Below are 15,126 nucleotides of genomic sequence, written 5' to 3'. Positions count from 1 at the left end.
AAGTTCAATTCACAAGTTTTAGTTACAGCATATACGACAGAGAAAACTGTAGTGAATAATAGACAACCACGTGGGGCACAGCGTTAGAGGCTAAAGACGGAAAAATAAAATATATGCCGCCTTTGTCAGAAGTAAACCAGGCTGCCGTGAGCACTGAAGAAGCAAGTTGGGAGCGTAGCGGCGATGCTTAAGTCAGCAACTTTCGTTGGCTGCGAACAGAACCTGCATGACGTGAACCTGCGCCATCTCTGTCCTACTCAGGATGATAATGAGTTTACTGATCACACGAGAAGCATTTAGGGCAGGCTACTTTTGCCAAAGACAGTACCCTCTCCCAAGAAACATTAAACGACATCGCAGAATGCCCGGAGCTTGCGGTTCACCCACGTGGACCATGGTTATTGAAACCGTGAAAAGTCATCGAAGTAATGACCGCATTCGCAAGCGCCAGTTAAGAAGTACGTTCTCTTCAGCGACCCATCACCCCTGTGCGCCACTTCCTCTTCAAGCTCCGGCAGCAGAACGATTAAAATTGATATCCTAATACACAGCCAATTGCATGAAAGCGCGGCTACTCGGTTCTCATAGCTTTCACTGGCGGCAGTTACTCGGTAATTGTAAAGTATCTTTCTTATTTTAGTCCCGAAAAGTAGTTTGTACTCTAACATTACAATATTAATACATTCCTAACCTAAATATTTATGCAACTTCGCGAGGAGGTTCAGGAACATAGGGTTTTCGTGTCCCCAGGTTTTCAAAGGCGCAGTCTTGCCTAAGCAGTTCTTGGGTCCAGCTGAGAAAGGGACGTAGGAGTACGGGTGACGTTCACCAAACTCCTCGACCAGGAACCGCTCGGGGAGAAAAGCACTCGGCTCGTGGAAGTGCCTGGGGTCTCTGTGCAGACTGTAGAGGTTTACGAAGCACGTTACGCCTTCGGGAAGGTTGTGTCCATCTGCAGCAGAGAGGACACGGGGGTTTGACTGAAGGCTCTGGTAAAATATTGCGGTTTCCATCAGACACAGGTGTTGCAGAAAGAAAAATGAATGAAGGAAGCGACGGACCGCCTCAACTGGTGTTACTGGTACCAAGAACTCTGGCTTACATTTCTTTCGGGTATGCTTTTAAGCTCGTTTGCAGCACCGCTATGTCCTTCTCTTGCATTGCTTTCCTCTAAGTGACTAAACCATATTTCCTTCACGCTAATCACTGCAAGTTTGATCGCGCTTCTGGAAAGTTTAGTGTTTGTTTCCTGTGCACGGGAGCCCCGGCTGGCTGGCAAGGGCTAAGCGAAACTCTTGGTGCAAAGCTAAGGCATATAATACTGTAAAGTCGAGAAAAAAAAACGAAAAAAAAACAACCACATGTCAGCGCTGGGAACCGAACCCATGACCTCCGAATTCGGAGCTCGTGGCTTTGGTTCACACCAGAGGCATCTGGTTTTTTCTTCTGCATTTATAATGAATTATCTTTAAGCGACAAAATTGATAAAGACCACAAAATAAATAAATATATAAAAAATCTCCTGTTCCTTGGTTTCTGTGGCTAATGACTTTTATCATATATATATATATATATATATATATATATATATATATATATATATATATATATTACTGTTGTCGTGGGTTCGTATCCCACCGGCGGCATGTGGTTGTTTTTTCTTCTGCTTTTCTAATCAAATAGCTTTAAGCGATAACATATTCGACTTTATAATATCGACTTTAGACGGCAGTTGTGAATAGCAAAGTTGGAAAGCACCTTCAAAAACCCCCATTCCATTTATTTGCGACAAAGAAAGCCTCACGTGTATCTTTTTCCGAGCTCCAAAGAAAGCCCGCGAAATACGAAAAAATCACGTGACTAGCGCATTCGCGCGCCACGATTGTGCTGCTCTCAATCCTGGCTTGAGCGAATGAAATCAGCTGCTGGTATGGCGCGACGACCCCATTGCTCCGGCAGGCACAAATGTCGTTGCACCGTCACGCTTGCAGACTAGCTCGCGCAGGGATGGCAACCACCGTCGACATACCGGCCTGCCGGAGCAATGAGGTGGTCGCGCCTTGCCAGCAGCTGATTTTATTCACTCAAGCCAGGATTGAGAGCAGCACAATTGTGGCGCGCGAATGCGCTACGCACGGAATTTTTTTTTTGTATTTCGCGGATTTTCTTTGGAGCTCGGAAAAACGATACACGTGAGGGTTTCTTTATCGTAAATAATCAGAATGGGGGTTTCTGAAGGTGCTCTCAATCTTTGCGATTCACACTTCCTGTCTAAAGTTAATATTTGCGCGCTTCCAAAACTTATCGTAATTGCTAACTAATTAATTTCAAAACAAAAATTTGTCTACGATGCGCAAGCCAGTTGGTAGGTGTATGTACGTGATTTCCCTGGCCTACCTCAAATATTTTATCTTTTAACCCTTGGCGAAAGTTACCCTGAACACCCTGTATATTCTATTAATCGTACCAGCTTCACGGGAGCAAAAAAAAAAAAGAACAGCGCTCAGCTGAATTTTATTATAGAAAATGGAGACCCGAGGTAAGTTCTCTAACTTGTTGCAAGTAGCATGAAGTAATGTATTCTCCAACACAACTGCGCATGCAGCATGGCAGAACATGAGGAGTTGTCCTACCTATGACCATGTCGTGTTCTAGTTTTCTTCCAAATAGAGGAAATGGTGGATAGAGGCGCAGCGACTCCTGAAAAGAGAGAGAGAGTGAGACGAAACATAACTCCGGCACGCTTAGTAGGCAGGCTGTTCTGCGTCACTTTGATGAGTGGATCGCTATCGCTCAACAGAAAGTTGATGCAACGTAAAACCACAGTCGGACGTTAACGAGTGCAACATACACTCTCGAGGAACTCTCAGGTTTAGGCAAGCATACTGATATCGCTATTTATCGACTGCGCATAGTTACAGTTGCCAAATAAGGCTGAGAAATTTCAAAAGGCTATCATGGACGGTTGTAAGTGGCAGCTATGGACGTCACACATAAGAAATGGAACAGTCACAAATCTCGATTGGTCCGCTACTTTGTGCCATTTACATATCCTTTTCCCTTTTTATGGCAGCAGTCAACACAGACAACAAACCTCACCTGATAATAATAATTAACCCGTCCACGTTCCTTCTGAGCGCATTTATGGAAAATCAGGGCTGTCGTGCCTTCCTCCACAAAGATTTAAATTAAAGCAGTGATAAGTGCGTGAAATCTACATCAGAAATATTTACAGCGACCGAACTATATAGCGATACTTTATTAATCTTAATTTGTTGCCTGATTGGGAGTTTTACGTGGTATTTAGCGGCATGTAACCTAAGCAATACAATTGTGTCCTTCACGCATAGCCCCCACCTTTTCATTACTTAGATTTATTAGCTTAGTCAACGTTTAGGCTGACAAATACACTCATCGCCCAAGGTGCAGCCTCCAGCACCAAGACTTAGAACACTTTGCTATGAAAATGAAAATGAATGCTATGAAAATGTTATCGAACATACTCCGTGCTTTCTACCGCAATTGGTCTGGTATCACGAGCGCTGGAGAGTGAAACGTTCTACATAGGATACGTTTTTGCTTTCGGCTGCCAGTGCACATTAGTTATAATTTTCTTGCATGAAACGCCATGAACCCTTAAAGCCACTTTAAAATATATTTTGCGCCTCCATTTTTATGACTCTGTGCGAATCTGAGAAAATGATGCCGCTTAGCCCGGCGATAAGATGGTCATTTATTAAAATATTTAGCAACAGATAACGTGAACATATTTCTTACAACACTTCATGCCGTTAAGCGTGCTGAGGTCATCGTTTAAAGATTTTGCTTCATCATTAAGGAAAAGAGTAAACAACCCTATGATGCGCTAGCATTTTTCTGAAAATGCTGCCCAAGATTAGTCTACTCAGGCCAGCTGGATGTGATGGAAAGCGACCAAGGTAGACCCTTCGCATTCTTTTATCTCGGAAACATCTGCTGCGCTGCTTTCCTGTGAGTTCAAATGCAGTTGTGTGTCGAAATAGTACGGCGCGTGGAGCGAAGAACGAATGGTTACCTGGGGCCGAACTCTACAAGCTGTCCATTTTGAAATGAACATTTCGCGAAAAGTTACTAGAACAAGACAGTTTCGCAGCTCCGCCAAAAACGGGGCCCCACTGGCGGTCACGCAAACTAACGGCGCTGCAGCCGAGTCTTGCTGCCGGCCCAGGGCATCGTATGCTACAAATGGGGCGCAGAGGCTGTGTGCAGATATGCTTTATATGAATACCACTGTTCTTTGCAAAGGCAAGGCAAGTCACAAGGCAAGTCACACCACTTGTCACACCACCAAGGCAGTCACACCACAAAGGCAAGTCACACCACTTCTTCATTTTGTGTGACGCGATATTAATGGGCTGAGATTGACACAAGTGCCACGAAAGTCCTACGGTGTCCTCTTTTACGTGTGCATTGTTCCGCTAACATCATCAAGGTGATCACTTGTGTGACGGCCGAAGAGAAGCAATTATTTTTTTTTTGGAAATACAGCAAGACAATTCCTCCTAGTTCTCCTTAAAAGGTGGAGTTGGAGGAAACAAGAATGAAAGCGCGAAATAACCGCATGCGCTTCGTTTGGTCTTTTTGCAAACATAAACTGCGCCAGAGCCCTTTATCCGAGTAGGTTTACCCTAAACTGACTACCTTCATCGATTTCGGTTGTACATTTCCTTCTGGCGCTTGCGAGCATTTGCATGACACATTTTCTTCCTTGCGAAATTCTGGGCGAGAGGAGGAGTGTGTGGTCATGCGATTTAGGAGGAGGTACTGCAGCCACCGAGCTGGGTGCAAGGTGTCCTGGCTCACATGCATTGCTTGCAGGCGCAGCGCGCGGTAACAAGGCTTTCGAGACAGGCTGAGTCTCTGACTCTGTCCCCGAGGTACGATATAGGACCAAAACCGAATGTTGGTGAAAAAGCTGTACACATTCGTTAATTGTTGATTTACCTCTCAAGACCCCCCTCGAAAGCACCATTGCGTGAAAGTAACAAGTTAGAATAATTTTATTGTTAAATTGTACATGTAGGGACATAAGTAAACGGAGCACGCTGTTCCGTTTCAAGTGCAGTCACACCTCCCCCATTGAAAATGAAGAAACACTAATAGTTTGTCCATAAGAAAGCGCACAAAATTAACGCCCAACAGGCAGCTGCATTTGGGAACCGCGAAGGAGGTCCGAAGGCATGCTCCGTTTATATAGGTGCGCTCCTCCTAATGCTGTACTACTACCGTGTCTTCTGGATAGTGCTACCCAATACACGTTCACTCGGAAAGCCGGTGTCTATAGCTTCGTAAGGGAATGTTTAAGCGCCGACCATTCGTTACAAAAATGACGTTTCGGCCACACTACTGGAGCCTTGTTCACCAGTCATTTTTGTAACCAATGGTCAGCGCTTGAAGAGCTTCCGCCATGAACGCACCCGACCAGATGGGTTTCCATCAAACCCTGGATATCAATTTTTATCACAAAATATCAGTGCTTGTAATGATGCGTTTATGTGCACTGCTTGGCGCCCAAAGACTGCCCTTATCTCCAGTCATCAGTTCACTTTCGCTCAGAAACCACTGACACCTGGCACCCAGAAGAAAAGCTGGATATTTTTAATTGTTGAAGTACCTGTTTCAGTTCGTGAGATCACTAATTCCGGGACTGACGCTTAGCAGCAAAGGAACTGGCCGATTAAAAGTCGATTATGAAAGCAAGTGCTGTTTGAAGAACGTACTACAGTTGGGAGCTAGTGACGGCAGCTGCTTGTTCCGATTTTAAGCGGCAATAACAGCTCCCTTCGTTCACCTTTTGAAGATGCTGAAATTGATATCGAATGCCTAGGTGTGATGAGAAAAAAAATTGTGGAGCTCAAATTTTTGATCGCTTTACATGTGGAGTTTCATAGAATTATTACAGTCCACTTCACACATTCAGAGTAACAGAAGATATCAGAATGGCTTTTCTCTTACAAAGGAATAGAAAAAAAACAGCAAAACTGGACGCGTTCACACGGCAAAGAAATACAAAAGGACAGTGCAGTCCTTGTGTATTTCTTCGCCGCGTGAACGCGTCCTGTTTTGCTGTTTTTTTTTTCTATTCCATTGTAACATGCACCAACTGGCCGAACAATCTACGCTTCTTCAATACTAAGCCTTTGGGAAGCCTTGTGCCGGAATGGTTACAAAGTGTGAATGGAAGAAGTAAAAGGTGGAAATGGGTTTTAGGGTACGCAGGCGAAAGCTACAGACAGGCGCACAACGTCGATATCTGGCACCAGCTGATTTTGGGAATGGAAATGTCGAGGAGAAATTCCACTATTGCCCATTTGTTCGTCCAAACAAATTACCGAAGTTATTTCGGCAACATACGGCCACCATTGGACTGCTGCCATGGGCTCGGTGCCTTGGGACATTTGAGACATAATTTGGTATCTATGCATAAAGCTAATTCGGTATGTGTTCCGCACAGAAGCATTACTCGTACAGTTCTGTAAGAATTGCATAAAGAGCTATACGCGCTGCGTGCTTACATTGAGCGCACGCTTTAAAACCACTACAGCGGCAGTTCTCTCCTACGCACGTTCCACTTACACGAACTGCAGCTCTCTGCACCTTGGAGATTTTCATGGCGGTCACAGCGCGCATCACCAGGCGGTATGCAGGAACCGATTAGCGCTAGGGCTCAATTAGCTCCTCCATGCCATTGTTTCTGGGTTAAACTCAGCAGTTCCACCTTATATATATATATATATATATATATATATATATATATATATATATATATATATATATATATATATGTATATATATATATATATATATATATATATATATATATATATATATATATATATATATATATATATGATTAGAAACAAAATTTATTTCTAGCATTCAAGTACGACCACTGCAGATATTTGCACCTGAATGAAACAGCCCAAAGAACACGTCTTTGATCCTGAATGATAAGCACCGAAAACGGACATTAGGCTCACAGCGAGAGCTGAAGGCAGACACTAACGATTTAAACGCTTCCTTCAATAGGGGTGAGCTAAATGACAAAGTAGAAAAGAGAAAGCCTAGCGAGAATGGTTACTCCTCCCCTCGTCCCTGTGTTTTGCTTTGGCAGTAGCAGACGGCAGTGCCCGACCGGAGGCAAGACTCGACTGCAGAGCTGTTAGTTCTCTGACCCCCAGTGGGGCCACCTTCATCCGCTGGCCGGGATGGGAAGCTGCGAAGTTGGTTCAGTTCTAGTAACGTTGATTTCGCGTCGCTCTGGTCTTCTGTATTTGGTCAATCAGATATACCTGCGGATTTCAAGCGTCTGTGAAAAGCGACCCAGCGGCTGGGTGTTTGGCGACCGGACCTTGCCACTGGCTGGCATTTAGTGCGATATGCAGCGAACAGTGAGGTGCATCGCAGTACTCTGTCAACAGCAGGAGAGAGGACCTCGTCACTTGCTCCCATTGGCTGCGATAAGCACCCAACGTCGAGGTCCGGTCGTCTTCTACCTAATGGCAGGGTCGCTTTCCACAGACGCTTGGATGCCTCGGGTATATCTGACGGACCAATTACACAGGACCAGACGGACGCGAAATGGCCATTCTAAAATATAGACAGCTTACAGAATACGGTCATTGGCGAATCTCATTGGACCAGAAGCAGTCCCCTGATATATGAAAGCGTTCTGTTCTGTGATTTCTTGCTTTTTCAAAGCACTCTTCGCATGAAAGGCGACATATCTGGGATCTTTAAGGACTGATATCTCAATATAGCTCAGATTTAGTGTCATTTAGTCTCGCACACCTGCCATGCAAACAGCAGCACAAGTAGCAGAAAGGAAGATTTAGACTGGCGGTGGACGCATCCACAGTACGTACCGTGTACCTTCGGATACATTGTAAATACGCGTAAAGATCTGAAGAAACTGCGAGGAAGTGCTAATGTAGTCGCCAGCGCAACACAGGGTATACAATTTCTTGTGAGCTTCTCGTAATAAAACTGATAAAATTTTGCTTCGCCTCACATGAGCTGTCGGAACGATTCCGGCGGGCAATTTATTTTTTCCTCTCAGGGGAAAACCCGAATTCAATAAGGCAGATACCGAAGATATTCACAATTATTGGTACTGGCAATAATGAACTGCCATGAGGAATTGCACTTCAGTGGTAAAAAGCCGCTGTATTTGATCAGCTCATATCACAGGATAGGCTGTGCGTACTGCGTAGTACTTTAAAATATTCATGCCGCAATGTTTATTTGTAATAAGAGCCTTGAGAAGCACCGAAACATCGCAGCGTTAACTCACCTTTAGGCAGCATTCAAGGTAGTTCAGATGCAGTAGGTCGTCAGACGTAATGGCGCTTTCAATGTCTCCTCCCAAAAGTTGGTCGAGTTCTTCGTGCACTTTGGCCAACTTCGACGGGTGAAGGCCCAACAAGTAAATAGTCCAACTTACTCCAGATGCGGTTGAGTCGGTGCCCTGAAGGATTTTAACGCGCAGAAAATTGGAGAAATAAGAAGTTCATTCAGATACATGTTACTTCCAATGAATTGCGCCAAAATATGGCTTCCGTTTCTCGAAGACAGTCGACGCAAATCCAATAGTTCAAATATGCTGTAGCGGCCGCCGCATTTGCTTGAATGCGTAAGGCTTTGAAGTGGCGCTCACTTGACGTCAGTGATTCAAATTTTTGCACATGAGCACCGCTTTTTCATTGCGAGCTTTGTGGTCGCTAATTATTCGAAACGACATAGCATTAATAACGACTAAAAAAAGATGCCCAGGCTTAGCTTGGTTAAGCCAAGAATGCGTTGCATATTGCGCGGTCTTTTTGCGCGAGGTATTGCTTGGCGGCACTCGATTTTCTCAGCAGCTTTTCGTCCGTGACGTATGGATGGATGGATGGATGGATAGGAGCGCCCCCTTTGAAACGGGGCGGTGGCAACCGCCACCATGCTCAGCCGTTCTTTCTTTTCTTTTTTTCTTTTTTATTTTTTAAGTGGTTTGGTGACGTCACGTCACGTGGTTTGGTGGCTGCCCGGCCGCACCCAAGGGCTGAACTGAGTGATTGCAATATGCTACGCATAAAAAAAAAGAAGAGGACACGCACTACGCAAGTTACTTTATAGGTATTATTCCAGGCTTAATATTGCCTTAAAAGGCTAATAAATTTTTAAACTAGTCGCATGCAAGTTGGGCAAAAATGGTAGCACGCAACGAGCCAAAAGCAAACTAGACGTTGCTTGAGTACAAATAAAGCTGATTTCATTGACAGCGCTAAAATTAGGCGTAGGGCGACAAAAGCATGATAGAGTACCATAGACCCAATAATATTGGTTTAGAGAGCATATGCTCGTTTGTGGGGCCCCCTTGTCGAACACTCAGGGGTCAGTGATATTTGGGAACGCGGGACGGGTGATGACGTGATTCACACAACACTACCACCATGTCAGTGTTGGTCTGTTGGCAATGCTGTTGGACGTGCCGCAGGGCGCCGTTGAGAAGCGTGAAAGGTTGCGCATGATGGCAACTGAGCTAAATGTCGTGTTAGCAAGAATCAATGTTTCAAATTATCGTGGTTGTGGAATGGTTATGAAATGGTTTTTGATTGTTAAGAACACACCTGGCGGTTTATTTAGGCTCATTTCACGCCGAATGACGGCATCACAATGCTAAACTGGTGCACACAGCTCTCCAAGTTCTGATGTCAAAATCACGTTCTGATCAATAAACCGTAACAGCGACGCGTGATATCGTATGCTAAACTTCACGATGTCCATTTTCCGAGCCTGAACGATTTCTTCTGCTTAGTTACCCTCAAAGTTGAGGTGATCTTTACAATACGCAACCAACTAGCCTCTGGTTCTTGCCCTGCTAGAAAATACAAAATGAAGTGACCATCGGGCTTTTGTTCACTTCTTCCTGGGGCATTACATCGCAGGCGCCGCTTCGACCTCATTTTCCAATTAGTTTTCAGACGCAAAAAAAAAAACAAAGCCGCGGAATTTACGAAGTTCGTTCACATCTGCCCGTGAGTGTGCGAACCGATTTACTGGTGGCCATCGGGAAAACAAATATAAAGAAAGCCTTACACTCCGCAAATACCCGCCTAATAAACATTTAGGGTATCGAAGCATGTTATTTGCATTTCCTTCCGTTCACCCGTTTCAGAGACACCACCAGAATGTGAAAATGTGCGAAAGAGTGGCCTGTCTTCTCTTCTGTTGCATACACTGCTAACGCAGTGTTAATTTGCATATGCGAGCGCTAGATCTTATGTTGAAATGTCGCAGGAAAGCAACAAAGAAAACTTAATGAATAGGGCAGTTTCAATCTGAATATAGGAATTATGAGCTTTAATTCACATTAATCAATGCTGCTGTGCAAGAAAGATGTGATTCATTCATATCTACAAAGATTTTACACAGCTTCAGCTTCTTCACGCTAAAATAGAGGAAAGGAGATTTCTTTATGACGGTGATAGACATTTGATATAATGCGTCAGCCCCTGTTGCGCCATCTCCGTAACAGTTTCGAATGTTAAATTTTTTGCCTAAAAATAAGGAGCAGAAAATGTGAATAACTTAGCGTGGAATAAAATAGACATTAGGTTTTTGGAGAAGACACAAAAACGTTTCTGATACTAAGAAAAACGAATAAAAAACAAGGAGAGAAAAAAATGCCCCTTTGTGTAGGAAGAGAAGGGTTTATCAGAACCTGCATATGAATTGCAGGCTACAACATCAATCAGGTTATATTTCAAGTTGTACAGTTTTCAGCCTCGCCTCCTCTATATTTTACTGAAAATAACATTTTATCTTGTCATAATTAAGAGTAATATTTACCATAAAATGCATAACATAGAGTGATAACACCCCATCTTAACCGTAAAGCAATAAAGTAATATTTTGATCAATGGACAGAACATTATATGCCTCTCACAAAGATATAGGCAAGTAGGCTCCGACAGCAGATTTAATTTGCGTCGCAGTACAGTGTGTCTTACTGCTTCAAGCTAGGTCGTTTCCCGTAACCATTGCTCTCAAAATTATGTAAAGCATACGTTAATTGCAGCAACCATGAGGCAGCCGAGCACTTACCGCGAATATAATGGAATCAATGTCATTCTTGACTTCTTCGATAGAATAAGCGGGATCTTTGATGCTGTAAGTCAGCAAACAGTCCAAGAAGAGCGATGATGACTCGGGCATTGAGGTGGATATTTTCAGGCCAACATCCTTCGTGTTCACTGACTGGTTCTTGAGAAGGATCTCTTTCCGTTCCCTAAGTACCTGTCGCGTTAGGGAAGAAGGAGTTGTTAGCTCTTTATGTCCAATATCGTTAGAACAAGAAAGGAGAAAAAAAAGGTCAAAGAACAGAATCACTACTCACCGTGTAGCTGAACATTTGCATCTTTTCGACGGTGTCTTTAAATACTCGTCCCTCTTTCGTCATGTCATAGACTCGCTGTACCCACAGCCATGGTCGGCATCCGCGAACCGCAGTCAAGTAGGACAACCTTCCGGGAAAGAGGGGTTGTACAACTTAAAAAACAATATATAAAGAAATGAGGTAAAAAAATTGATTGCACGTTTACCCTCGGGCTAATGCGAATTTCAGCGCCAGCTAGGACGAGGGAAATTCACAAGACCAAGGTGTCGGGCTAGTTGGTATTGCATACCGAAAGAAAACAGCGCGTAGAACAAGGGCACAGGAAGAGAGGAACGTACACTAGTTGTTAGTCAGTGCTCGTGTACGTCTTTTTCTTCCCGCGTCATTGTTCCACAAGCCGTTTTCTTTCAGTAGCTAGGAAATTATGACTCCCGTCGGAGTTTTAGTAACTTAGGGACGGGATGTGTGGTATCTACTGCGTTTAGGCCGCTACACTCCCACTAGCGCCATGCGTAGGGTGTAGTTAATTCCTTATGCTGAGAGTGCTGGAGTCGACGAATTTACAACCGGCCGTGGAGTGGGGAGGTCGATGCGACTCCGACCGATCGGCGCGCTTCGGTTTCGAACGACGTGGCACGGACCAATCCTAAGTTTTGTCTCGAAGTGAGCGGAGCGCGCATTCGTATTTTGGGACCTACAAAATCCTGTCGCGCACAGCGTTTCAGACCAGCGCTCCGTGCGTGTTCGTCCCTTATTCTACCCGCCGCACGTTAGCGGGCTCTGGCCTCCCGCTAACGTGCAGCGTCTGGAGACCGGCGCTTCCTCTATTCCTCGCCCTTTTTTCTCGCTGCACCTGTCATACCAGACTCCCGGCTTATGTAACAGGCGGAGGCCACGTTTCAATGGAGGCGAAATGCTAAAGACACCTCGCGCTGTGCGTTGTCAGTGAACGCTGAGAACAAAAAGTGGTCGAAATTATCCCGGGGCACCTGCCTCTTTTTTTCATTCTTTCACTCCCCCTTCATGCCTTCTCTCGTGGCGCGGCACAAGGCCAAAGACAGGAAAGGAGAAGCAGGACGGGAAGGTTTTTTCTTTCTTTTTCCTCGTTTTCCCCTGCACGGTGTGCACCTGCGCTGGTCTGAGGGTATTTAAGCTGTGTGGATGTCTATGAATAAACAGTTGTCAGTCAGCGCTGTGTTTGTCTTCCTTCCCGTCATTCTTCTTCCTTCTTTTCTTTGGCGTTGTGCCTTTGCACTGAATACTATGACTTAAGTTTAGAATACCAACTAGCCCAGCAACTAAATATTCATCTACAAATATTTCAAATTTTTTCATATATTGTAAGGTTTCACTATAACAATTAATATATCTGCAGATCCACGGCCAACAGGCTTGCATTTGTTTGCTATTAACGTTTCTGCTTTCGCTAAAAGCGTTCCCCAATGGTTTTACATGGCAGTCTTAACTGCTCATTGCGAGCGACAGAGAAACTTTAAAAGAAAGATTTTGCTACACATCGGAATAATGGACCAATATCTTCAATATTTACATAACAGTGCCTTATAATTTTGCAATATCAAAATTTCTGTGAAAGAATGTTGGACTTGTGTGTGCATGCGCAAAGCAAGAAAAGGGAGGCGCTGAAAACTGAGAGGCTAGAAACACTCATCACCTGTGTCACTAAAACGTGGCAGCCCTGTTGGAACAACGACGAGCGTCAGCAAATCACAACTCATATACCCAAAGCTCTTTGCACGTAAGCCCTGTGCGCAGTTCGTGCCCGTACACTCGGTAGTCAAGGAAACCGAGCGTGCAATTGCCAAGGTGCCGATCGAACACTGAACGTCCTACTGCATGAACAGTATTGCCAAATAATCTCCTGCTCCGGTTACGCCACCTTCAGGCTCCATGGGGCAGCCAAGTTTTTTTTGTGAGTAAAAATACAACAGCAAACGAGCGCGTTGCTGAAAAGCAAATCGTAACAATTTATAAGAGTAGCATGTCAACCACTGAGGCAGCTATAGCTATCAGAATAATTGATTTGCGGTAGGATTCGATTTATCATTGTGCTCTGATACAGATCAGCATTCTTGGTTAAAGAGATAAGCTCACTTTTGGCCCCATAAAGCAGCGTTGTTAAAACCATTCAGTAGTCCGCGGGGCCAGAAAGGTGCCATCTCATCAGGGCACAAACCAAACGTTTTTCTTCGGCGGGAACGAGTCGGGACTGGCCAGAACATACGCACTGCTCCGTCCGGAGGGCTCGCAGTGCCATATAGTGAGGCCGGTGTATTGACCTCACCCGTTAGACTCACCGATTGAAGCAGTTGCCAAAGAAGTTCGTGTAGTCCTGTTGCGTATTCAGCTCAACTCCCATGCACACACCTGCATGCAAAAAGGTCAGGATCTGAACTGCGAACTAAGTTCTTTCCAAAATAAGCTGAATAAAAATGACAACAAAATATTTCTTTCTTCCTTGAGAAATATTATTTAACATGAATACCGTTCATGTACTGATTTCTTCCATAACAAACGGAGCACTTTCGCTACAGTAATGCGAAGTTATTTCAAATTTGAGCTTGCGTCTTTACAGCCAATACATATTTTTTCCTTAAAGTAAATGGCAAGGCACTAACATAAGAACACGGGGGAAGTAAAAGTCTAGAACAAATTTTGGCTATTTCGACGGGTCGTGCACTGGAGGGGTTTCTTTGCCTGCAAGCTTCTCGAAAGCGCATCTATTGTGGCGTGATGTAAGCAAAAAATTATCTGACCAAAGCACCGAGGTTACCCGCGTTTTTGATACTCTAGAAACTGGTACTAATATTACTTACGGTGCACGCGTGAGCCACATGCCTCTCACAAACAAGGGGGCTGACATTAATAGTTTAAAATGTAACCATTCTATAGTAGTTAACCAGGCTAATTAGTGAGCACGTTGTAGCTGCATTCTGATGCGCTACACCGCTGACAATGCTATGCCAATAAAATCGTTCTTCTAACTCAAAAGACCTATTTTTAAAAATTGTAGAACATGTTAGCTGGAACGCCTTGTATAAGACTATGCCTGTAACGCGAAGGGTTAGTTATTGCTTCCGTCATCACCAAAACATTAAAGGAAGTAAAATTACGATCGAGTAAATACGGTAATTCCTCCTGTTGACACAGATCATCCCCGCCTTTGATGTTGTTGTCAATGGTTCGCAATGCTTGCTGCTAACCAACCCTGACGTCAGAGGTAGTAGGCAGCAAGTTAGTACAAAATAATGCATGATTAAAAAATGCGAGTGAGTTCAAATAAAGAAACAGTATGAATTTAAATACGACTTTTGTATTTTCTGTTGTCCCTCTGCCAACTGGCATCTACACACTGCAACGTAATGGCCAGCAGTCGGCTCGAGGCTTCAGTTGCGAACTTCAGTTTTAAAGGCATAGTTGATGAGTAGGAAACTTGGTAAACGAATCGGTCGGGAAAAGGGTCGCCACAAAATGCGCACCACAGAGCAAAGATAATGTGGCAAGTTCTGCTTTACAACTGGCTTAAGTAGCGTCACGCCGCAATTTCGCCCATTCTCATTTGCTCAAACCAGGGACAGCGGTGGCATCGCATGACTTCACCCAATGACTATGAACGAAATTAGAAATTAAAAAAATGAAATTAAAGTAGAGAACAAGCAGTGCATTAGCCTTGCTTGGAATTGTGCTTT

General features: G+C 44.2%; 1 protein-coding gene across 1 annotated transcript in view; it reads right to left on the bottom strand.

The window, feature by feature from the left end:
- Positions 1–15,126, bottom strand: part of LOC149355095 (cytochrome P450 4V2-like) — a 34,294-nt gene that overhangs the window by 668 nt on the left and 18,500 nt on the right. The window contains exons 5-10 of the mRNA XM_089577593.1: positions 13,735–13,804; positions 11,420–11,546; positions 11,128–11,319; positions 8,333–8,506; positions 2,634–2,700; positions 773–952 (exon numbers count right to left, since the gene is read on the bottom strand). Coding sequence (XP_089433719.1) covers positions 773–952; positions 2,634–2,700; positions 8,333–8,506; positions 11,128–11,319; positions 11,420–11,546; positions 13,735–13,804 — 810 coding nt within the window. The remainder of the gene's footprint in view (positions 1–772; positions 953–2,633; positions 2,701–8,332; positions 8,507–11,127; positions 11,320–11,419; positions 11,547–13,734; positions 13,805–15,126) is intronic.

This window comes from Amblyomma mixtum, chromosome 3, assembly GCF_055824585.1.
Source record: "Amblyomma mixtum isolate Tamu chromosome 3, ASM5582458v1, whole genome shotgun sequence".
NCBI classification, from domain to species: Eukaryota; Metazoa; Arthropoda; class Arachnida; order Ixodida; family Ixodidae; genus Amblyomma; species Amblyomma mixtum.
The sequence above is the reverse complement of the archived record's forward strand: the minus strand, read 5'-3'. Positions and strand labels throughout refer to the sequence as shown.